This window comes from Osmerus eperlanus, chromosome 12, assembly GCF_963692335.1.
Source record: "Osmerus eperlanus chromosome 12, fOsmEpe2.1, whole genome shotgun sequence".
Taxonomy (NCBI): domain Eukaryota; kingdom Metazoa; phylum Chordata; class Actinopteri; order Osmeriformes; family Osmeridae; genus Osmerus; species Osmerus eperlanus.
In genome coordinates, this window is record NC_085029.1 from 13,656,470 (window position 1) to 13,680,567 (window position 24,098).

The 24,098-nt window shown below is 48.0% G+C and overlaps 1 protein-coding gene across 1 annotated transcript; it reads right to left on the reverse strand.

Annotated features, from left to right (window-relative positions):
• Nucleotides 1–15: 15 nt before the first annotated feature.
• Nucleotides 16–22,917, reverse strand: dnah3 (dynein axonemal heavy chain 3). The gene is given in 61 exon segments (XM_062474361.1): nucleotides 16–516; nucleotides 619–756; nucleotides 989–1,193; nucleotides 1,347–1,489; nucleotides 1,658–1,825; nucleotides 1,985–2,142; nucleotides 2,387–2,503; nucleotides 2,648–2,892; nucleotides 3,002–3,227; nucleotides 3,402–5,029; nucleotides 5,137–5,650; nucleotides 5,736–5,934; nucleotides 6,116–6,298; nucleotides 6,473–6,689; nucleotides 6,877–7,042; nucleotides 7,168–7,834; nucleotides 7,920–8,063; nucleotides 8,238–8,394; nucleotides 8,528–8,651; nucleotides 8,760–8,939; nucleotides 9,121–9,415; nucleotides 9,510–9,613; nucleotides 9,788–10,024; nucleotides 10,149–10,278; nucleotides 10,746–10,851; nucleotides 11,077–11,177; nucleotides 11,484–11,725; nucleotides 11,838–11,949; nucleotides 12,069–12,203; nucleotides 12,442–12,661; nucleotides 12,787–12,878; nucleotides 13,050–13,226; nucleotides 13,311–13,424; nucleotides 13,523–13,631; nucleotides 13,751–13,949; nucleotides 14,128–14,242; nucleotides 14,344–14,454; nucleotides 14,543–14,635; nucleotides 14,753–14,954; nucleotides 15,168–15,304; nucleotides 15,440–15,619; nucleotides 15,998–16,114; nucleotides 16,338–16,452; nucleotides 16,593–16,684; nucleotides 16,972–17,183; nucleotides 17,313–17,457; nucleotides 17,604–17,757; nucleotides 17,853–17,976; nucleotides 18,207–18,391; nucleotides 18,574–18,752; nucleotides 18,872–18,977; nucleotides 19,108–19,244; nucleotides 19,456–19,635; nucleotides 19,736–19,931; nucleotides 20,521–20,646; nucleotides 21,047–21,242; nucleotides 21,391–21,583; nucleotides 21,819–21,936; nucleotides 22,218–22,468; nucleotides 22,605–22,703; nucleotides 22,900–22,917. Coding segments are annotated over 61 exon segments (12,087 nt in total). The 3' UTR covers nucleotides 16–162.
• Between the last annotated feature and the right edge of the window lie 1,181 nt (nucleotides 22,918–24,098).

Here is a 24,098-nt window from a genome sequence, read left to right on the forward strand (position 1 = left end):
CTTTCTTCAACCAAGTAAACATATTTTGTAAAGCAATCTATGATGTCTTGGCAAATTGTAAGAAAAAGAAAAAAATTCTACTGCATACAGTATCTTTATTAGGCCTTTCAGGGAGGGAGTTCACTTTTGGTTTGTCATAGCTCCAACTACCTCAGGTGTTCTTTAGTCATCCAGCTGACACAGACACGCCACTCCACGGTTGACCCAGTGTTTCTGCGGCTGGTCGGAGGGCAGCTCAATCGGCAAGACGTAGTTGGTGGAGTGTCCCGTGGTGGACAGGGTACCTCGTCGGGCGCTGGTCTTGTACACGGGGCACACGTAGATGTTCTGATGCAAGAACTTAGACATCTCTCCAGGTCTAAGCCAGATGATGGGCAGGGGGTCAAAGAGAATCTTGGGGAGAGACTCTCCGATGACCATCTTTTCTCTGTCCCAGCGCGCCCCCTGCAGGAAAAGACCCTTGACATAGGCGCCGTCATCTGGCTTCTCCTTCATGTGGGTCTCCTGCTTGGTAACCTGATAGAGGAGGAGGACTTACACCAGCGCCCACTCCACAGAAAGCTGGGGCTTACATCTTACATTGAAACAGAAGAGAGAGAGACTGAAACTTGAACTCACCTCAAATTCAAAGCCAATGTAATCAATAGGCACAGTGTACTTCCTGGCAAAGTTCTGAGACACTCCAGTAAGAAAGGATTGAGTGAAGTAGAATCCAGAGACCCAGAAAACTGGAGGTGGTCCATGATCTATCCAGTCCTATCAAACAAAGGCCCCAGTACAGACATTAATATTTGTATAATCTACAAAGCAACTCATACTTGACTTTGTTTATAATAACATTCATTTGGCGCTTTTAAATCCAAAAAGAAATACAGTATACAGGGATTTGAACATGCTTCTTCTTTATCCGCTGTCAAGTACTCTAACCACAAAGCTATACCCTCCTAACTTATATTATGACCCTCCCATTCTCCTGATGATGACTTGCCTGTAAGAACTGCAGCCTGGCTAAGAGGTCAGCCACGTAGCTCCCTAGTGGCTTGAGAGAAGGATAGGACTTGGATGCCCACATAACAGGCACCTTGCCCACCAGCATACTGTTGAAAACATTCTCCAGCTCAGCAGACATTACCACTTGACCCTTTAGGGCCTTGCCGATGTTCACCAGACTCACACGCACCACCTGGGTAAGCCTGAGGAGGTGTGACACAAAAATTGTCGTTATAACTACAGAGACAATCTTTAAATGCGATTAATACAGGAAATTTGAAATTTTAGTCTTGGAAACACTGTTGATACACATTTCCTGACCCTGTCTCTGTATGCTACGTGAGCAGGTACTGTACCTGTTGAAGCGGATCAGTTCCTGTCTCAACACAGTATTCATGGACTCATCATACATCACTGGGTATTTGATTATCACCATTTCTACATCAAAATTTGCTGGCAACTTGGACAGGATGTCTGCTGCAAGTTCATCCACCACTTCCTGAAACACACAAATTAAAAACAAATGCACCAAACCATTTAATCTATCCGAAAAGACGTGAAACTACCTGAGTGAACTGGTTCACACAATAATTTCGGATCATCCACCAATGCAAATGATTGAGAATGGAAACTTGATGTAGGAGCCATGCAGCTCACGGTTACTAACCTGAGGAGACTTAGCTCCACCCCCTGACTGCCTGGGTAGAGTCAGTAACACTCCATTAAGCAGCTGATTGGTCTCCTGGTTGTCCTTAGTGATGTCAGCGTTGCTGTGGAGACCAAACACTCCAGGGTCAGCGTTGATTGGAAGGTTGCGGATGTAATCCACATAGGTCTAGAAAAGACAATGGATCCCCCCCAAAAAAGCATGTAAGCGGACGTAACAGAAGTAGAGATGTAAATATGACGTGTTGCACTTGTTTACAACTAACAACATTGCTTTTGTTTCTTGTTCCTGCTCTAGGTGCTTTCCTGTATAAGGCTGTGACAGTACCTGGTAGGGGCCCTGAGGTGGGACGTAGAACAGGTCTCCTTCACACACGCGGTAGCACTCCTGCTCGATCAGCTCCTTGTTGTAGAAGATGGACAACAGAGACAGCAGCAGACGCCTGTCCTTGTCATCTGTCACCCTGCCACCGTAGTTACATTCACCTTGTAGGGTGGGGGTACAGTTGATACAGGTTGTCAAAACGGTTATTTATAATTGAATGTTTTTCTTGTGAGCTCATCAAACAAGACAATGATACATAATCAAAGAGCACAGAACATAAAGTGTCAAGGGACAAGGAATGGGGTGAGATCATCTTCAGAAAGGAGGAAATCATTTAAAATGTTGTTATATTCCATTAGTGCAGATGCATTGCAAATGACCTCTGACAAACTATGAGCGCCTCACCTGTCAGATAGGAGAGAGCCTCCAGAGGAATCTCCTCGTATTCATCCAGGAACATCTGGATCTGCCTCATACTGATCCTAAGGTCAGACTCATTGAACTCGTACGGGATGTTCCAACCTGAGGGTAAAACAGGAATCCAACTGAACATGCACTGTTATCAGGAGACACTAAATAACACAAAAGCCAGACATGGAGCCCACTGAACGAAATGGAAAGTGGGAATAGAGCCGCAGGAGAACCATGTAAGCGTTGTAAACCTACCTAACGGTCCGAAGGTTCTCCTCTCCTGTACCAGAGCATGGAAGAAGGTCAGCCCAAACAGGAGATTCTGCCAGGCGGCTTGTTTCTTTGAGCTGCAGAAGAAGGCGGGGTCGGAGATGGGGTCACTGAGATAGGAGCGCAGCAGGTTGGCTCTCACTCCCTTGGGAGGCTCGTTGGTCATCTTCACACCATTCTGCAGAATACTGACAGGGAACTTGTCCGATGGGTAACTGGTCAACCATAACCTGCGAAAGAAAACATAACAGCTTGACCTATTAACGCTCTCGGTTATGGAAATGACGAATACAAATGTAAAAGAGCTGGGATTGTCAATGTGATTCTGTTACTGCTGACCTGAAGGTGGGTGTGGTGTTGTCGGGGGTGATGACCTCCTCACAGATCCGCTCCAGGCTGGGCATCCAGCTGGTGGCCAGGTGACAGTTCTGCAGCACCACCCAGGTGCCCTCCTTGAGGGCACTCATGATCATCACGGCCGCTATTGGCCCTTGGCCTTGCCCCAGGGAGATGGTCTTGGTCTTACTGCCCCCCATCTGCAGGTCGTCAGCAAACTTCAGAAGCCCTAAGGTAACATAAAGACACTGGCATTAAAAACACAGGGTAAAAACCTACAAATGAGAGACGAGAGCAATATCCAAGTGCATACTGTGACTAGACAAGGTTCATGTCCAGTGACAACTTCAAATAAGGCAAGAGAGCAGAACAAAAATGACAGCAAATGTCTTGTTGACGTCACCTGCGGTCGGATCCGATCCAGGCGAGAGCACGAAAATGAGAGGAGAGCAGCAGTTAGAGTCGCTGTAACTCCCCGCCAGGTCGAAGGTGGGCGGCTCGATGTAGGTACGGCCCATATTGTTCACGATGAACTCCTGCACTGCCGGGACCAGCTTATCCGGCCTGAAGCATCTCAGAACCACCATGAGGTCCATCCCCACCAGACTCTTCCACTGGTCTGGAAGCTCCTCCTCATGAGGCCTCCCAGAATCATAGATTTTCTTCCATTTGGGAACATTCTCTTTGACGTGCTCAAGTAAGCCACCCAGGTTTGGTAGCTTGGAAGCCCTGACTATCTCCGACCAGGACTTGTCAGAGAGCCACTCCGGAGCAGGGTTGGGATGTGGGTTGTCCAGTGCAATGCCGCCTGTTAGGAGGAAGCGCCAGCATGTGTCATCCACCTTGCCTTTCCCCTGCATGATCCCCACAGTGAGCAGCAGGGAGAAGAGCAGCTTGTCTTTCTCAAACAGCGAGCGGCAAACGTTGTTGTAGATGCTGATGGTGAAGTGATCCACAATGTTGTCAATCCTGGTAGCCAGGTCGTCACTTTTTAAGCTCTGGGTGATTGACTGTATGTAGAGGTTGATGAACCATGTAAGTGAGTACTGGTACATAGGCTCGAGGTTGGCTAGCTCTGAGATACAGAAGAACAAGATGGAGGAGTGCTCAGCCACGGGCCTGTAACCCATGCGGGTGTCGTCGATCTCCTTCTCTGTGACGTTGGCGATCTTCTGCTTCTCTGAAATGTCCTCAGACAGGATCTTGGAAGAGGATAAGACCTCGATGGCCGTTTCATCTTCTAGAATATTACCCTCAGAGGAGGAGAGCACCTTCAAGATCTTGTCTTCGATCTCTTTCAGCTGCTTGTTGTTAGCAGCACTCGCCAGAATGAGCTCGTTCTTCTTCTCCTCCAGTTCCGGCTTCTCCTTGGCTGCTACGATCCCAAGGAGCTGGTCCTGTAAGCCAAGAGGGGTGATCATGAAGTTGAGCAGGCAGACTTTTACAGCCACCTCGGGGAGGTAGTGAGGGTTCCTCAAACTCGTGGTCATGTAGAACAGGAAGTCTTTGGAGTACTCCACAATGTTCTCGCCTAGCTTCATGTACTCCACCCCTTGATGCTTGAAGGTCTGCTTCAGCAGCACAGGCTCTAATACGGCATCTAGTTCCTCCCCGACATTCTCCAGGAGAACGGGCGTGCCAAACTGGATGGAGTTCTCCAGGGTTCTCATGTAGTTCCCGTCCGTGAGCTTGATGACAGCCAGCTTGTTGGCTTTCTCCATGTTCTTGATCCACTTGTTGGCCTGGCCCTGGGGGTCAATCATGAGGGGCCAGCGGCGCGAGTTGGACACGATGATACCGTTGTCGGTTGAAAACGAGTCGACGGGTAGGCCCGCAATCTGCCACGCACGAATGGACACTTGGTTTCCCAGGGTGTTGCTGAGGGTGAAGTCCTCAGAGCATGGCACCATCTTCTGCTGGCAGAGCTGGTGCCACTGACGCTGGCAATCCACACGGTAATCTACTGTAAAGGCCCCAAGGTAGGACACAGACCCGGAGGAGAGGAGCACATCACCTGTCAGGTTGGTGTATCTGAAAACAGAGAGAAACAACTGTTTTCATTTAATGATTCCCCTCCAGATAGACAAATTATGATTTTCAGATACCGAATTGCAAGTAATTTAGATGTTCTGTTTCACCTTATCCCAAGAAGCCTTGCGGCTTCTGTCCACCTATCCTTCTCCCCGCCCAGTCCACCAATCAGCTTCTCCGCCCGAATGAGCTTCTGAGAGCACAGCTCAATGTTGTCTTCCAGCTCTTTCTTCTTGTTGTTCATGGCCTCAAAGTTATCGTTGAGGCTCTGGAGTCTGTCCACCACCTCCTTTAGCTCAGCTCTCTTCACAGACAGCATTTTCATCTGCACAGACAGCTCATCCTCGGCCTCCTTCAGCCTCTCCTTCTTGGGCGCCACCAGTTTGGCCACCCGCTCGTACACCTCCATGGACCTCACCCACTTACAAAGGCCTTCACAGGCAGAGGAGACGTTTTTGATGATGGATGGCTGGAACTCAGGGTTGTCAATGAATTTTGCACGGATCATCTTGATGTTAGCAGGGGGGATATTGTCTTTGTCGTAGGCTTTGAGGTTCTCCAGGAACTTCATGTCTCCCAGGAGCTTCTTGGAGGGACCCCAGAAGTCCTCTATCATCTTACCTGAAAAACAAGGCCACATATACTTCAAGAACCACAGCCTTTATCAAGCTCAAAATGCATCGTAGAAAAAAGTGATCTTCTGTACCAGAGCCACCAGGGTCAGGCTTCCTCTCTGCTTTGATACCCTTCATGACACAGATAGACTCCATGACCAGCTTGACCAGGCCTGGAGGGTTCTGCATGGATTTGACCACTGTGATGTCAGAGGGCTTCAGGGTGTCCAGGGCTGACAGAGCAGCCTCTAGGGCCGGCATGGCCTCCGCCAGGTCCCCCTCACATTCATCCTGGGCACAGCCAGCAGACCACAGATCACTACTGACACACTATCTCTTCTCTTTTCAACAATTAACTGTTCCACATACGGTCCTTTGTAATAGAAAAATTGAACCCACATTTTTTTTTTATAGTCTGTTGAATAAAACACGACTAGTAAATGGACAGTGCAGACAAAGTGCAGGGACTCACCTTGATGGCTTTGGCAGCTGCAGCTGCATCGTTGGCCACCTTCTCGTCAGCAGACACCAGTTCTTTTTTGGCGTCCACCTCCACGGTCTCCTTCTCAATCTTCACCATCATCTTCTCAGTCTCGGCCGAGGTCTGAATGAGCTCCGGCTGAAGGGCTGTCAGCTCCTTCTGCATCACTGACACCTGTGAAGACAAGATGGAGATAGAAGGACTTTAGTGCTGACTCGGTATTCATTATGCTACCTTGTTTTAACAACTTAAATTGGGCTTCTTCGGTTTGACAATAATATTTCTTAGTCAAGGGATTTGTTCATATTACTATTATGATCAGAAAAGAAAAAGTCTAGACTGTCACACCTGAGATGCAGCAAAGTCCAGTTTCTGCAGACCAATAATGTAGCGGTTCTTCACAGTGTCCACCTCGTCCCTCTTGGACTGGAGGAGGGTCTTGAAGGTGAGGATGAGCTCCAGGTAGGAGGTTGGAGTCACATAGTTGTGTCTCCTCAGTCTGGAAAAGTATTTCTCTGACATCTCTCTCACGGTCTCCTGGAAGATCTTACACATTTCAACCACCCTGAAAAACACACCACAATCATGGCTGCTGAATGGTCTATTGCAGAAAGAGATATAAGGGAGTGTTCTACATACAACAAACAATAGTTATGGCCTTTCCTACAAATAAATAACTGGAGAAATACTGTGATTACTGTAAATGTAATGTATTTGATGTCATGCACTCATGTAATGACTAAGCTTCTTACTTCTCTCTTATGCTGCTCTCCAGTTCCACATCCTCTAAGAACTTGTGGGCCACCATCTCCAGAGCATCCTCAGGCCAGGCCTGGAACCAGTCGATGGTGCAGCAGTTGATGAGCGACGGGAACATCCTCAGGCGGTTTCTAAACGCGTCACCGATGGGACTCATTGCTATCCAGAAGCAAAGGCACCATCAATACTTGTGTTCCAAGATATATACATGATTAAGTTAATGCAAAAATTGAATATAGTGATGGTCTGTTTTTGATTATATGAGAATACAAAACAGGACACACCTAGCACAATGTGAAGGTTTGCCTTGATGCGGTCGATAAAGTAGTTGTACAAGGACAGCGGTGTGGCGTCGATCTTCTTGCCCTCCATCCTGGCGATGCCCTGCGCTTTTTCGATGATGTCGGCGCGCTCGTCGGCGGGAAAGATGTTGGGCACGTCGCCCGTGTTGAGCAGCATGTTAATGTCCTCCACGAAGGCCTCGTCTTTGATCTGGCTGTCGTTGAACAGGAACACGGTCCTCTTGCCTTCGATCCCCGCCTTCAGCATGACTCTCTTCAGGTCGTCGCGCCAGTCCGACACGCTGTAGTTCTTGGTCAGCTCGATCTGGAACAGGTCGAAGTCGTTGATAAACGTGCCCAGCTTGGTGGCGCTCTGGCGCCCCGACCCTCCGATGCCCACCAGGAGCAGGTGGCCGTTGTCTTGCTTGAGCACACGGCAGATGCGGGAGATGTGCTCGATGGCAAACTTGAACATGACCAGAGACATGGGAGCTTTGCTGACGTTGTTGAACTCGTCCAGGTAGTACTCCATGACCTCGGTCAGGCTGTGCATGTCTGTGATCTCGTCGTAGGCCTTGTTGTCGGCATCGGGCTTGGCGTAGTCCCCGAAGAACAGACTGCGGATGGTCTCGTCCGTCACCTTACCTGACGGGGTGAGGTGGCTCAGGAGCTGGGCACAGAGAGGGAGAAGGAACTGGGTTTGAGGTCCGAGACAGAACGGGGTGGCTCTGGGGTTTGGTGCAGAGGAGCCTTACCTTGTCCATGCTTTGCTTGAAGTAGCCCGAGGTCCTCTCCTTGACGATGTTGAAGAACGTGTCCCGGTCCTCCCTGTCTATCAGGCGGTCGTAGAAGACTCGGTAGACCTCGTGGATCCACAGACGGATCAGCTTGTCTCCCTCCTGTTCACACAGAAACATGGCTTAATGTATACTGTCCAACCAAGAGAAGTTTCATTACTCGATCAAACATCCTCATAGATATAGTGTGCCTAGTGTGGACTAGAACAAAGAACTTGACAATGAAGGAGTATCTGCTTGTTTGTGAGTGAGCAGCGGTTCTCCAGGTGGCCTTGCCTGGAGGTGTGTGTGTGGAGACAGCAGGACTCCTCGGATTACTCGAGAAAAATCTCTCAGGTTGAAAATGTAGTGGGACTTGGAGGGGGTGGGCAGGAAGCTGTCGATCGTGTCCTTGTAGAGAGCCATGGTGGCCTGAACCATGATCTTCCCCAGCCTCGAGAGAAACAAGTTAGATCAGGATCCATCAGCTCTTCACAGGCTTAGTCTTTACTAACGTTACTAATTCATGTCACTTTGTTCTGAACTGAGTTCTTCATGGAAGTTATATAAACGGGTTCTGGCCTTACCTGTAGAAAGCAGCATCAAATCCTGTTCCAAAGTGCCAGTCAGTGATGGAGGTGAATATCTTGCTCAGTGTCTCGTCATCGAAGGAGTCAATAGAAACAATGTTCAAGTGACGAGTGAAACGACCTATGTCACAAATTAACGGGGGTGAGAGAGAGATCTTGCAAATGAGACAATCCGACCTGCCATTAAAAACATGTTCACCAGCAAATGTGAAAGGAACAATCCCGGTACCTGTGATGTCATTCCTTCCTCCACCAGGGGGCCCCATAGCCGACATAAACAGCACATCCATCAGGTCCTGCCTGGTTGTGTCCTTCTTGTCGTACCAGTGGTAGTGGTCAATCCACTGTCTCAATATCTCTATAGGGGGCTGGGCACCATAGATCTCTTTAGCTGGCATGTTGAGATCATCTGAGAGAGAGATAGACAGAGAAACTGATCAGCATACCAAAAAAGCTGTTGTCAAATCTCAAACCCTACACAAACTGTTGACAAGAGACTAAAAGAGTAAAGAAATGAACCAATTGATCCATCTTCACAGATACCAGGATTCAGTTCATTCTGTATGGATCTGCCCCTCTGTACTCCTTACCCACGTAAATGACACACTTCTTGCCCATGGGAGGCCCAAACACCCCCTTCCTCCTGCGGTCAAGCTTGGCCATGATGATGTCCTGGGTCTGGTTGGCCGAGGTGCGGGCTGAGAAGTTGATACAGTTGGGCGTGTACTTCTCCTTGGGGAGCTTGAGCAGAAAGCTGTTGTTGATGACAGACTTCCCCGTGCCAGTGGGCCCCACGAACAGCGTGGACACCTCATGAGCCACGTAGGTGCGCAGGAAGAACACCTGGCGGGCCGTCTCCATGGTGGGGATGATGAGGTCCGACACCTGAAAGGAAAGGTAGATCAGAGGTTCTCAGCAAACATGGCAGCCCCAAAAACGGTTCAGCTCGTTCGTTGTTTGTGCCGTAGAGTTAACTCACATTGGCTGAAGCAGGGATGATGCTCTCTTCCTTCGTGATGGAGTCAGTCCACGCATTCCATTGCCCAAGTCCCTGCTTGTGGAAATAGTAGTCGTAGACGGTGCCTACAATGTACAGAACATATACAGTACGTTCGTCTTCATTAGTCTGTATGAATAACGGTGGACCAACACATTGACCAGCACACAGATACGGCTGATCCACAGCCTCTAACATCTTTCCACAAGGCTGGCCTTCGATTAGCCAAATGACTTTATGTTAAATGTACCACTAATTACCTCTCTCAGGGAAGAGGTTGCTTTTGGAGAGTTTGATCGTCTTGGGCCGAGGATGCCCTTCGTCCATGCCCATGATCAGGTTGCGGTAGAACGCGTCAAACTTCTTCCGGCTGTCCCCGTTGATGGTCCCGCCCAGACTCCACACCACAGCGAATAGGAACAGGCCTTGCAGCCACATGGTCACCTGTTGATCGGACATGGGCTCCGTTTCATTGGCTCCTGACTCAGCAATCTCATCTGGATTGGAACATACACAGCAGCATACACGGACATGCAAGCACACATGATCAGCCAACTAAAGTAAGATACAGACACGTATTACCTAAGGAAGCTGCTTATACAGTAGGTAGTTGGTTCTGACCTATGAGACAGGTGAACAGCCTCATCAGACTGTAGGCCAGATGAATAGGCGACGTCTGCACCAGGAAACGACACTCTCTGGCAATATAGTCCAGGCACGGCTGAACGAGCCAGTCGAACATTTCCACAATCTGCAGACAGAGAAAACCCATGTCACCACTGACCACCTAGACTGGGTGTGTGTGCTTGTGTGTGTGTGCTTGTGTGTGTGTGCTTGTGTGTGTGTGCTTGTGTGTGCTTGTGTGTGCCTATGTGTGTGTGCTTGTGTGTGCTTGTGTGTGTGTGCTTGTGTGTGCTTGTGTGTGCCTATGTGTGTGTGCTTGTGTGTGTGTGCTTGTGTGTGTGTGCTTGTGTGTGCTTGTGTGTGCCTATGTGTGTGTGTGTGTGCTTGTGTGTGTGTGCTTGTGTGTGCTTGTGTGTGCTTGTGTGTGTGTGCTTGTGTGTGTGTGCTTGTGTGTGTGTGCTTGTGTGTGCTTGTGTGTGCCTATGTGTGTGTGCTTGTGTGTGTGTGCTTGTGTGTGTGTGCTTGTGTGTGTGTGCTTGTGTGTGCCTATGTGTGTGTGCTTGTGTGTGTGTGCTTGTGTGTGTATCTTCTCACCAGGTCCCTGTGTTCTGTGCCCAGGCTCTCAGGCAGCGTGTCCATGTAGGAGTCTCTGAGAGGAGCCCAGCCCAGCTGGTGAGGCTCCATGTAAATCATCCCACACCTGAGGAAGCACCACAACCATCAGCCACTCTACCACACATCCTAATCAACAATTCACTTCATCATACTAGCAACTAGCTCTCTGCATCTCTCCACGTCTTTACTCTACATGCTATCCTCTATACACAGGGGTGCAGGGGCATTATTTCCTGTACATGTTTTATCTACTGTGTTATTGTATTTGTTCAGCAGCAGACACCCAAGTCTCCCAGAGAGAGAGAGCCACCTGCTGACTGTGGCTGGGGAGGCCTGCTCCAGGTCTGCTGTCTCGAAGATCAGACTCATCTTGGCACTCATCTGGATGATCTCCCCACTCATCAGGCACAGCTGGGAGGAACAGACAACGCAAGCTCACATACTGGTAGATACATGATATGAGGCTGGGACATTTTGTACACCAGTGTTTCCCATACATTGATATATTTGTCGCGGCCTGCAACATTACTTATTGAAGTCCCTATCTACACCCACATCGAACTTATACTATGACATAGGTTTAGGCTGAGCACCTCATTTTTACAACGTCTGGCTCCGCCCCCTGCCTACCGCCACAAATATAATAACATTCTGTGGGAAACACTGAAGAAAATTGTACAGAAACGTCGCTGTTGAAATGAAGTGATTAATAGTCACCTTCTTGTTGTCATCCAGAACTGTGTTCATGTTCTCAATCCACACGGCGTCGATGGGTCCATCAAAGATGATCCACTGGCGGTTGTCGGAGATAGAGACAGCCTGCTCCCTGAACGACACAGCCAGAACCCCGTCTGACCACTCGTGGCTGACCGGGTCGAAACAACCGTACAGCTGACCCATGGTGATGGCCTTGGGGTTTATGATACGGAAGTCCACAGCATACTCCTCATTCAGTTTGGCTGGGGAGGGAGAAATGTAAACAAAGACCTGTTGGTTCCAGTCATGAAACATCCAAGTTCCCTACTTGTGGGTGGCAATCGGTTTGCCATGGAGATACTGACTAGGACCCACCATCAAACAGGTCTCCAAGGGCACCAGCGAGCACTTTATAAGCGGAGGTTTTTCCTCCCAGAGGGTCTCCTACGATCATGAAGCCATGGCGCACCAGCATCATCTCATACACCTAGCACACCCGCCACAGTGAGACAGGCAGAAGTCAAAAACAACGCAAAGCAAAAAGACATATCAAGGCAGCTCCAAACTGAGGGACACATTGAGACATGGATGGGGATTGGCTCTTGCCTGGATGATTTTGCCTATGAACCACGGAACTGGCTGGAGCTTGAGTTTAGCTATGTTGTCATTCAAAGCCTGAAGGAGGAGCTCATAGTCTGGTTTAGGCAGGACAACCCCAGGGAAGAGATCTGATATGATGCCCTGTGGACCAAATGTGAACACTATGATGAGACAGTGTAATATGATACACACATGTAGGTAAATGTAAAAAGAAACACTACCCACCATGGGTAGTGTCATGTCAACCACAGTTGTAGTCATCAAACAAAGCAGCTTCTGATTGAGGTTTTGATGACTGAAAGGTCAACTGAAGGTCGCAATAGTTCTTTTCAGTGCTTAAAAACATCCACTAATGGGGTGAAGACCTAGAAGGTCATACCTGAAACAGAGGCACGTCCTGGGCCAGAAACTTGGCCATGTTGACATCCAGCAGAGCCCTGAGCAGCAGCACACTCTCGTTCTCCTCTGGGTACTTCAGTTTCAGGTTCCCCGCGGCAGTGAGAACCGATTTCACTGCACGCATGCCGTAGTCGTAGTGGTGCTGAGAGGACAGCTGCTCCGAGCACAGGCGATAGGTAGCCACGATCTTCTGGGCAAGGCTGAGGGAGAAAAGGAGGTGAAGAGGTTGGAGCTGATTTTAGGTGGTAAAGAGAAACGACTACCTCATAGAAGGATGTACTTTCCAATGCAGACATTTTCCATAGAAGGTTAGAAATACGGGTACCTGCGAGACTCTATGAAGCCCATAGAGTAGAGGGAAATCTCTCCAATAAGACCATAGTCTGGCACCATCATAGCCACAGTACGGAAAAGAGCCTGCACAATAATGTGACACCAAAACCTTTAACAAAAACAATGTAGAACTGCCCCTCTAGGAATAATAGGATTACCTTAAAAGCTGTAAAGTCATAATTTTCCATTTATTCTGTAGAACTGTGTTAATCCCATCCACTCCTCCGATCAGCAGTACTGAGTGTCATCCTGTACCTTGAGGTTGTCAGGGAGCTCTGCTCGTCCAGCGTAGCCAGGGTTCATGGTGATGAAGACTGAACAGGTGGGGTTCAGATTCAACTCGGTCCCCTCAAACATAAAGGTCTTCAGGTCTCTGGCAATAGCCTGCTGGATACTCAACACCTGCTGGGCCACTACAGACAGCACCTCCACCTGGTCACACACACATCTACTTTATCAGCCAAAGTACCAATCACATATCGATTCCACCAGTTCAGTGACCAAATCCAGACTCACCTCAATACGGTTGAACTCGTCGAAGCAAGCCCAAGCTCCAGACTGAGCCAGTCCTTTGAAGAACTTACTCATGGCCTTGTAGTCCAGGCCATCAGAACAGTTAAACACAACACACTAGGAAAAAAACAAAAACATCCAGTAAGGAGAAAAAACAAGGCACTCCTCATAAAAATAAAGCATAAAGCATTGTAATGCATTCATACTGTATGTACCTGCTTGGCCAGAGCCTTGGCCAGATCCTTGGTGGTCTCTGTCTTGCCTGTCCCTGCAGGCCCCTCGGGGGCACCCCCCAGATTCAGCTTCAGAGCACCCATCAGTGTTCTGGGGAACATGAAACACTTACACCGTCAAGATGATGAGAAAATCCCCTTTGGTTTCCTACTTCATCACATAGATAAACATATACAGTGGCGGGCAAGGGGTCGCTTGACATTGTTCACCTGTAGCAGCGGTCAGTGAGCGGCGTGATGACCAGCCGGGTGGAGTTCCCGAGGTACTCGTAACCATACTTGACCTGGGTGGTGATCATGCGCAGCAGCACGTCTCCGCCCTCCCAGAAGTAGCGCAGCTGGGAGATCCAGGAGAAGTCGTTGAGGGAGGAGATGCGGTCCTCCGCCAGCTTGACCACCACGTCTCGAGCTGAGGGGAAGAGGAGAGGTCGTGTGACTTTCTCGAGGCTAGACACCTTCCGTGAACGTGCCACACTCACGTCGCCGGAGTAGTAGCATTTCACCAAATCCAGCGCATTTGCAAACTAGACTCCTCCACCTACAGTATATCTGTGAGAAAGAAAGCTTTAGTTGTTGGAGGAGTGTACCGTGCACATCGATGACAGTGAGAGCTCCTAAGGTCATCCTGGCTCCTCCTGGGAGCTTCCCTCTCACAAGCTCCACTATATCCGCAATCTGGGCATTGCTCTGATCCACATAGGCCTAGGGAGGGATAGAGACAATCAATATACTGTACTTTACGTGAGGGTCTAGTGGATTGAAACTGCTGTACATGGTGGGAGAGGCGCTGTGGGGAGACCTACAGGAAGGGTGTTGGTCTGGATGGCCTGAGACACCTCGCTGGTCCAGAAGATGGAGGAGGCACAGATGACAACTTGCCCTGGCCACTGCAACACCCATTTCTTCCTGGGCACCTACAAGGTAGTGAGCACACTGTTGCAGAACAGGACTGTATTCAGGTTAAATTAGCGTGTTGGCAGGTAAGAGATGCGATGGAAATACCTGAACATACTCGTCCACTCCTTGGTGGATGACATCTCTGACACTCCGGAGCATCATTTTCTCCACTTGCAGCAGCCATTTCTCCACCATGCCCTGACAGACCATCAACACACAATACAACTACGATAGCTCTACTTCCGTGGTTACAAATATTCACAGTCCGTGACATCTGCTTAGACCAGCATTTGAAAGTGTCCTACAGTAGTGTACCTTGGACTTGGCAGGGTTTATATTCTCACTGAAGGGCACCATCTCTTTCTCTGAGCTGATCATGCCAGTGATCTCCATGTCCTCGCTGAACTCCAGCTTGGCTATGCCCTCAAAACACTTCTTCAGGTGAGGCTGGACACGCATGGGGTCCTTGGTCTCTGACAAGATCTCCAGAAGCTCATCGTTGGACAGGAAGAAGAACCTGCAATGGCAGACATCGAAACGTGTTCAAGATTGATCACTAATCCATCTTCTTTTAATTATTTTTAAAACTTTATTCAATTAATTGACATTTCAGAGACAATGCCGAGTTCCATACAATAAGTAGACCAAAAGAGTAAAAAGAGTACCAAAATATTGTGTTATTACTGAACAAACCACCCAGAGGATGTAGAGCTCTTGCGGTGAGTGTTACCTGGGAAAGTAAAGTCTCTTCATCTCCAGGTAGGTGTTGAGTCCTTTCTGGATGTCCTCCAGGAACACGTTGGCCTCCTGCAGCCTCCCAAGCATGTTGGGCTGGGCGGTGGCCACCAGCACATGCGTGTCCTTCACCTGCAAACACACACACACACACATACCATCAGGCTGATGACGAGGTGAAAGGTGGACATCAGTCCAGCCAAAGACACTGTACGCGTTCAAACATCTGAAATATTCCCCAAACTCTGTGTGCACGCTCAAACACACCGCCTCTGCTATGATGTCTTTCCAGTATCTGTCGACGATGCCAAACTTGCGGCCTTCCTCCGGCATCTGGGCGATGATGTCCTCGGAGCTGAAGATAGGCTCCAGGTACAGCCAGGTGGCCTGGCACTTCAACATGGAGTCCAGGATGTCCTGCATCGACAGCAGCTTCTCCTCCCATTGCTGTGAGAGAGAGTCGGAGAGAGAAAGAGAGACACAGAGGCACACAAAGAGAGAGGCACACAAAGAGAGAGAGAGAGAGAGAGAGAGAGAGAGAGAGAGAGAGAGAGAGAGAGAGAGAGAGAGAGAGAGAGAGAGAGAGAGAGAGAGAGAGAGAGCAAGAGAATATGAGTTGATATAATTGGACAGAATAAAGAGATAGGAAACAAGAAAGAAAATCAAAGTTGGCGCCATAGGGGAAAACACTGAAGGTAGTAGAGAAACCGATCGCCAACACAAGGCCATCTACATGAGCGTACAGTCTGCATGTCTGGGTTCACACTCAATGAATATCAGTATATCACTTCACAAGACACAGCAGACATGTTGCTGTATGACTACCTTGCAGTCAGCCTCTATAGGCTTGATGAAGGGTGACCCACGCATGGTCTGGGTCTTAATGACGTGGTCGTCCAGGAGAACTTGAATGTCATCCACTGCAGATACGATACTCGTGCCCTGGACACAAGAGCATGAAACTGAAACTGATCCATGCAGCTGTGGTGGGTTAGTTGATACTGTCTACAGTGTAATAGTATCTTCGTTATCTTCGTTAGCCATATTTAATTTAAATAATTCAAACACAATTGTCAGGAATACATCGCCGTGAGCGTGTCTCTCTTTGCGCGCTAGTTCAATCCACAATCTCTTTGCTATTGGGTTAGGACACGTGTGTGCTTACCGTGTCTCTGTAGGCAGTGAAGGCCAAGCGGAGTTCAGCCCATTCGGTCTTCATTTTCTCCATGGCTTTCTCCAGAGAGTGCTCCTTACTGGCTGAGGCTCCGATCTCCTCCAGCCTGAGAGGGGGAGGCAAAATGCACAACAGCAATTGAATCCATCTTTTTCAGATGTTGAATGAACCACACAGTTCATTCGTGGTACCGCCACGATCAAATGAGAACATCCATGAGGATGTGCAGAATGGGAATAACCGTACTTGTCAGAGAACTTGGACAGGCCGAGGTCCAGCATGTTGAGCAGTGAAGTGTCCACATCTGGTTTGATGTCAAAGCCCACAATGGAGCTGATCTGAGAGCACAGAGAGGAGGGGCATCAATTATTAACCTCACAGTAAAGTTGTCCTCAGGGCTCGATAACCAACTTGATATGACTGGTGGGTCTGCTGACTTCAACTGACTTTAAAGTGATATGGACCAAGAAGGATTCCAAGCGTCCTGAATCGCATCTTGATGTTTCAGCTGACTCGCTCACACTGTGATTCGCTCACAGTGGGACTACTGGACCTCTGTACAACTAAGTGTTTCTCATTGCTGAGTTGGGCCCTCTGATCCAGGCAGGGGGGTCATAGTACTGACCTTCTCCCAGTGACGGTCCTTGATGCCTGGGTTACAGATGGTGGTGAGGACGGGCAGGTGCTGTTTGAACTTGTCGATCTTCATCTTGAAGCTGTCTGCGATGCGTCGAGGCCCCGGGAGGTCGGACAATGACTTAGTCAGCTTGTACATGGTGCGCCACATGGTGAGCAGCTCATCACCGATCTTCTCTGCGTTCAGTTGAACGAAGGGGCCTGGGGGGCAAAGCCGTTCAAAACACTGATTATACATAACATAGGCACAAGAATACTTCTGAAACAGCAACAACGAAAAAATGAATTTAGAGGGAAAGATCTAGCAGGAGGGTTTCAGGTTTGGTTCACCGTTCATCCAGATCTCTGACTGGTTCTGGAAGTTGAGAGCGGTGTTCCACAGCTGATCGTAGGGCTGCTTGTTGCCCATCAGGGTCTGCAGTCCAGGGAACTGGCTCAACTCCTTCTCCAGCAGAGTCTCCTCTTTGTTGATGTCCTGTGGGGGGAAGAGACAAGCAAACTCACAATCCACCACTAAAGGAATTCGGGAACATACATGAATACGGGAACATACATAAATACACAGTACTGTTTGTAACAAGGCTTGCCAAGCCATCTCACAATGGACATTCAAGGCATCACCTCCAGTTCAGTGACAGCAGCATCCAGACATGAAGTGAGCTCGTTGAGTTTTTCCACATTGTTCTTGATCTCTTCCAGGCTCATGAGCTCCTTCTTCTTGAAAGACTCTACTTCCTTCCCCACACCCTGCAGTTTCTGTTCAAACTCTGCTATCCTGAGGAGACAGGAAGAGGGGAAGAGGTTAATAGGTATCCGTGAAAAGGTCATCGATGGATTTGTTAGATTTGTTGTGTATGTGTCTGTGTGTACCTCTTGCCGAGGCGGTCTTCTGCCTGTTCTCTCCTGGTGGCCTGACGGTTCTTGCTGAGGTCAAACACAGTCAGGATGTGCCCAGGCCAGTGGAAAACACTGCTGTTCAGCTTCAAGTCCTCAACTGCAATATGAGAGGAGGGAGAAAGGAATCTTCAATCGAATGACAAACGACCATTATCTCTTCAGACCCACTAAAGAGGGCTACATACAGCATGATTTCAAAGAAAAAAGATCATTATCATTTGAGCCTCACTTGATTGACCTACATATCATCAGTAAATGATCTTCAGAGGCCACAGTGTGTAAGACCTGTCCACCTCGGTGGCTTCGCTCCATTCCCGCTCTACATACCAGGCAGGGTAGCGTAGTCGAGCAGGAAGCTGAGACGCTTGGCTGCCTCGTCGACCTCATCCCTCAGCTTGTGGACAGTCACCTCGCTGGTCCGCTTCAGGTACTGGTTGAGGGCCACCAGCTCGTCTGTGTTACCCGGGACCCCAGTGATGGTCTGAGCAATCTCATCGTAGCGGTGACAGAGGCTGAAAAAATAAAAATAAAATTAATAGCTTGGATCCAAATGATAATCTTGGTTCTAAAAGGCCTTAATTTTTATGTACCATGCAGACCCTTGACTTGTGGAGCACTGCACCAGAAAAAAATGACTAATAAGGGTGATTCTGATTCAGCACAAATCCCCTCCTGTTTTTGTTCTGTGGTGTACCTCTTGTTGAGCTCTCGGTTCTCCTCCACCTCAAACATGATGAGTGTGTCTTCCAGCCTCTTGGCTCTCTCGCACAGGTCATCGTTCAGACTGACGGCATCCAGGCAGAACATGGACAAAGGCACTGTGATGTGCAGGGAGGCTATCTCCTTCCACAACTGCTGAATACCTTGGATTTTCTGAACAGGGTAAAAGAGAAGAAGCCAGAATCGACTGAATCTACATTGAAAAACACTAATAGTCTATCGTTTGTGATATGGAAATAAGGGACTGATGTCAGGGTTCTCAGGGTGTCCACCTTGGTAAAGCCTTGCAAGGAGTGCTTCTCATTGAGGAATGCCAGTATATCCTGCTTTGCTGTGTTGTCCAGGAGATGGCTGTACTTCTTATACACGTTCAAATACCTGAGAGAAAACAAACAAATGAATACAGACAAATGAATAACCTTTTGATAACCTAAGCTGACATGTGTTATTGTATAATACTAGATGAAGGGGATGTAAAACAGAGAGGAGAGAAGAGCCAGGCCCGTACTTCTGGGGCCCCACAGTGTTTTTGTGGAAGATGCTCTTGGCTTGGCTGAGCAGCTCTGTGACCAGCAGCTCGTTCGGCCCGACAGAGCGGAGGTAGAGGCCCTGACCCTGGATCTCTGGGAAGAGGTTACACTCCACCTAAGACACAAGGCTAGGGTAAGTTATACGAACTGCATTATTGAACTTTCTGTGTGTGTACTTGTGTGTTTCTGCGTGTGTGTGTGTGTGTATATCTGCGTCTTTGTTCATCTGTATCTCTTTTGCGCCTTTCCATCTCTGTCTGTGTGTGTGTGTTGGGGGGTGGTTGCTACGAAAGATACGGGATGAACACCAAAGAAGGCATCAGTACCCGTTGGAGGTTTTGGGCGCTCTTAATGATCTCCATGAAGCTGCTATGGAGGAGCTCCCAGCATTTCTGGAGGCTGGGCTGGAAGATGATGCGAGGTTCCTCCACCCCCAGCTTGACCAGCAACACCTGGGGCTGAACGTACCTCATCTCATCAAACTTCTCCCCAAAGTCATTGCCATCCTATGGGAGACCCAAGAGAGGGAGAGCAAAAGATATTGGCTGACAGGACCGGGTGAAGACGGGCAGCAAACAGACATTGGGACGTTTTGAGTAGTCAGACCTGATGGACCTTGAAGAAGCTCAACAGGTCGTGCAGGGAGGCGATGACCAGGCTGCGCAGCTGCAGGGACATGAAGGTGCCCACGCAGGAGAAGAACTCCTGGGCAATGACAGGTGTCACCATGTCACTGCCAGGCACCAGGGGCAGCCACAGGTCTTTGGAGGTGACGAAGATGGACGCACAACGTGGGAGCCAACTGGAACACAGTGAAGTGAGTAGGAGCAGCCATAGAGGACATGATGGCTCAAAGGTTTTTTTGGGGTGGGGGGCGGGGGGGGGGGGTAGTTGTCTAGCTAGCTAATTAAAGTGATTATTAAAGTATTATTGTTATGTAAAAACAATTGGAACACCGCCTTAGCATTCAGACCTAGAAACAGTACTGACAACATAGCACACAATGTCTCTTGGCTTTACACAATGGTTGGCAAGGGAAACAAGGACAGAGTGGGATCCAAGTAGAATCAAATGAGCACAAAAACCAACAAACTGCCAGTACTTACACTCAGTCACATATCTCACAGACTGTTAGGCTATTCTTCTCAACCAGCCTCTACAAGTAAGCATACAGTTCAAGTTGCACTGGACATCTTATGTAGAGAAGAGAGTAAACCAATCTCCACAAAGACTCAACAGGAGAATGTGACAGAGGGTTGACAGATTGGACAAGATGGAAACAGGATCTTAGCACTACATCACAAGGGATTAGCTCTGCACACCTTAAGATCTGTCTCAAGGCAGACTCAGTCACTGACAGACAGACTGAGGGAGTCATCACCATTACTCACTTGTTGACCAGATCGTCCCTGGTGATTTGGCACTGTCTTTGTACCAGGTCTTCAAACTCGATGGGTAGGAGGGGAAGAGTGGCAGAGAAGAGGTCCCTTAGTCTCACAAACCTCAGGGAGGAGAAGCTGGTGAGAGAGAGAGAAAGGGAGAGAGAGACAGAGAGGCAGAGAGAAAGAGAGAGAGAGAGAGAGAGAGAGAGAGAGAGAGGGAGGGAGGGAGGGAGGGAGGGAGGGAGAGAGAGAGAGAGAGAGAGAGAGAGAGAGAGAGAGAGAGAGAGAGAGAGAGAGAGAGAGAGAGAGAGAGAGAGAGAGAGAGAGAGGGAGGGAGGGAGGGAGGGAGGGGAGGGAGGGAGGGAGGGAGGGAGAGAGAGAGAGAGAGAGAGAGAGAGAGAGAGAGAGAGGAGAGAGAGAGAGAGAGAGAGAGAGAGAGAGAGAGAGAGAGAGAGAGAGAATGTTGTGAATTACAACATTGGAATAAACTGAAAAATCTAATGTGTGGTTAGTATGTTGGTGCTGGGTGGGCTACCTGTTAAGCCAGAGATCTTGCAGTAGGACCATCATGTGGTTGACAGTGAACAGATGCTGGCTCTGCCAGACATGGGCCTCTCTGTAGCTGCACACCCAGGGCACAGGCCCACGGATCACCCTCCTGGGGAAAGGCCTGGGGATGCTGGAGATGACGAGGCGCTGGCGCTCTGATGGGTCCTTCAGGATGTAGTCCACTATTGGAGGGGGGGGGGGGGGGAGAGGGCATGGGAGAGCATGTGATTGTGAAAAATCATGTATTACACGGAAATTGTTCTTTTTTGATCGTTTCAGTAAATATGCTCCCAGTAGAATTGTGGATATAACGTTGGAGGGTTCTGCTACCTATGCTCTTTCTGAGGCTGAAGTCGTAGTCGGTGTTGACCTCGTCCAGAAGGCTGGCCCTGAGCCTGTGCATGTCCCTGCTATTGTCCTCTGTGACTGGGGGCAGCTTGCCCACGATGTTCTTCATCTGCTGGGGGGGCTGGGGAGCCAGCATGGGACTCTGCACTCCATTAGAGATGTAGTACAGGTACCTCTGTGTAAACAGGAAAATACAGCACGGTGTAAAAAAACATGTCGATCGACAATCTTGTTTTTCTTTAATCTGACACAGCAAAATTGTGTTTAGTAACACAACATATGAACTAGTTACAGTAGGCTTTCTAGTAAGAACTAACTGGTCTGGTTGAAAGGGATGCAAACCAAATCGATTGGACAGACTGAGAGAAGCAATCAATCAACTTGAATCATGAGATTTATCGACTACTTGCCTCCAGGTCTCTTTCTGTGAGCTTATTCTCGAAGCTCCATGTCTGTTCCTCTTGGCGGCGCATAATATCCAGCTGCTGTTTGGGAGTCATGGGTCGGCTACCGGGGATCACAGGGTCCCTGGAACTGGTCCTCAGTTCGGTTGAGACCGAGGCACAAAGAGCTGAATCCCTAACAACAAGCACATTAGCAAGCTCACTTTAATGACACTGCCTACATTTTTACCGTAGATCAAATGTGCCTATACTTGTTAGCTCACTTTCTTCTGGTCGAGAGCTTCTGTTTGTTTTCATCTGGAGTAGAAGCTATAGGAGTACAGTTAAGGTCCAACAAAATGGGCTTTGTCAAACACAAATCACTTTTATTAGTTGATTCAAAGGTACCAGTAGTATCTCTCAAGCAGCCTGTTACTGCTGTTTCAGTTGACAGGTTTGAAAGGGATACTGTGAGCAGGAGAATCTCCAAGAGAGTTGGAGAGTACCCCTGGCCTCCTTTGTAGGTTTCGGATCTTTAGGTCCCTTGCCTGGGGACTGTAATTGTTCCCAATCGACTCACTGGGGGTGCGATGGTGACATTGCTCCTTAAAAGGGACAGCTAGGGTCCATGAAGTGTTCTGGAGAATGGGTGGGTGGTGACTGTGTCTGAGGATAATCTGGGAAAGACAAAAAACAAAGGACATGGCATGCCGTGGTAATGCATGTGGTAAACCTATCAACCCAAGTAGTGTGATGTCCAAACACCTTGGAAACTGAATTTTGTTTTAATGAGAAAAGTCATTATCTTCTCACTTGATAGAGCTCTGAAGGTTCCTCAGAGGCTTGAGGAAGAGGAGGAAGACCAGGAAGTCCTCTGGCATGACTAATGTTGTGGATGGAGTCATCCTCCATCTGTAATTTAAACAGTGCATACTATGTAAAATACAAATATCCAAATGTGCCATTTAAAAAACGAATTAATTAGATTTCCAAATTGTAATAATTCTGTGATTCATTTCTGTGATGGGATTCCTTCTGAACACCACGTCGTCTGTTTGCAATCTCTTAGGACAACACAAACTAAAAACCCTATACCCGCAAACCCTACCTGCTTCAGTCGTTCCATTTGTGAAGCTAGACTTGGATAATTACATGAGAAACATGTTTCTTTAGGTAGGGCTACCAAATTCAACTTAAGTCTATGTTGTTACAATAACACACTAAAATACTGTTGTCCTCCGTACGTCGGATGTCGGAGCAACAGTATTCACACAGTTAGAAAAATTCCATAACAACTGAACAAAACGCAGTTGCTAGAATGTCAGAATTACCTGCCGTTCTTTGCTTCGTGATAATGGAGTTTCGATTGTGACACGGTTTCGTTTATTAGAAATAGCCATTTAAAAAACATTAATTTCAGTATCTCAGTTTCCCGCGTAACATTGTATCCATGTGTCTAAACTTTTAAACCTCACATTTCAATGTTACAATGAACGGTTTGTAGTTAAAGATGTACAAAGCCACTGCATGTATCCAGTCTTTAAGTAGAGATAAATTCGTCTCTAGGCTACTGTGCCCTACACATAGGCTAAATAAGAACAGTCAATGTAGACTCTAGATGGCACTTAACTTGTAAAACTACTTTGTCCCAACACGGGAAGCTCTATCCCATAGTAACACCTGTCTTGTTACCAAGCAACATGATGCACGAAAATATTTTGAAGACTGCTGGATTTTCAATCATTAGTGTCAGTCAATTCATAATGCTCAACTTCTGAATACGAAATGCCACATGCGTTTTAAAAGAATATCAGGACATGCATGGGAATTAAAACGTATAGAATATCTTATCAGGACATGCACGGGAATGAGAACTTCGTTTTCATGAACAACCACCAGAGGTCACAATTAGACAAATCCATCTCGTGATGACCGGCCATGTCCCCATTAGTCTAATGGGGTCATTGAAGGTTGCTGTGCAGTAAGCTTCTGCCAAAGAGAGTGAAAACTTATTCTGTCACCATTAGAGGAATAAACCAGGCTGTTTGAATTTTGAAAATGATTAATTTGCTTTAGACATTGTGGCGAGCATTTGTTTTATTGATAACTGAGAGACAAACTGAATTTCACACATTACAGGTTGGGGGGTCAAGCACGCCTCCTCGTTTAATGTGTCAACAGAATATTGCATACACTTTGTGTAATGAATGTCTTTGTTTAATATTGTGTCAACAGAATACTGAATGTATGTCCTACAATGTGTGCAATACCATAGCCCTTAATTACCCTTTGGTTTGTAAAATACCT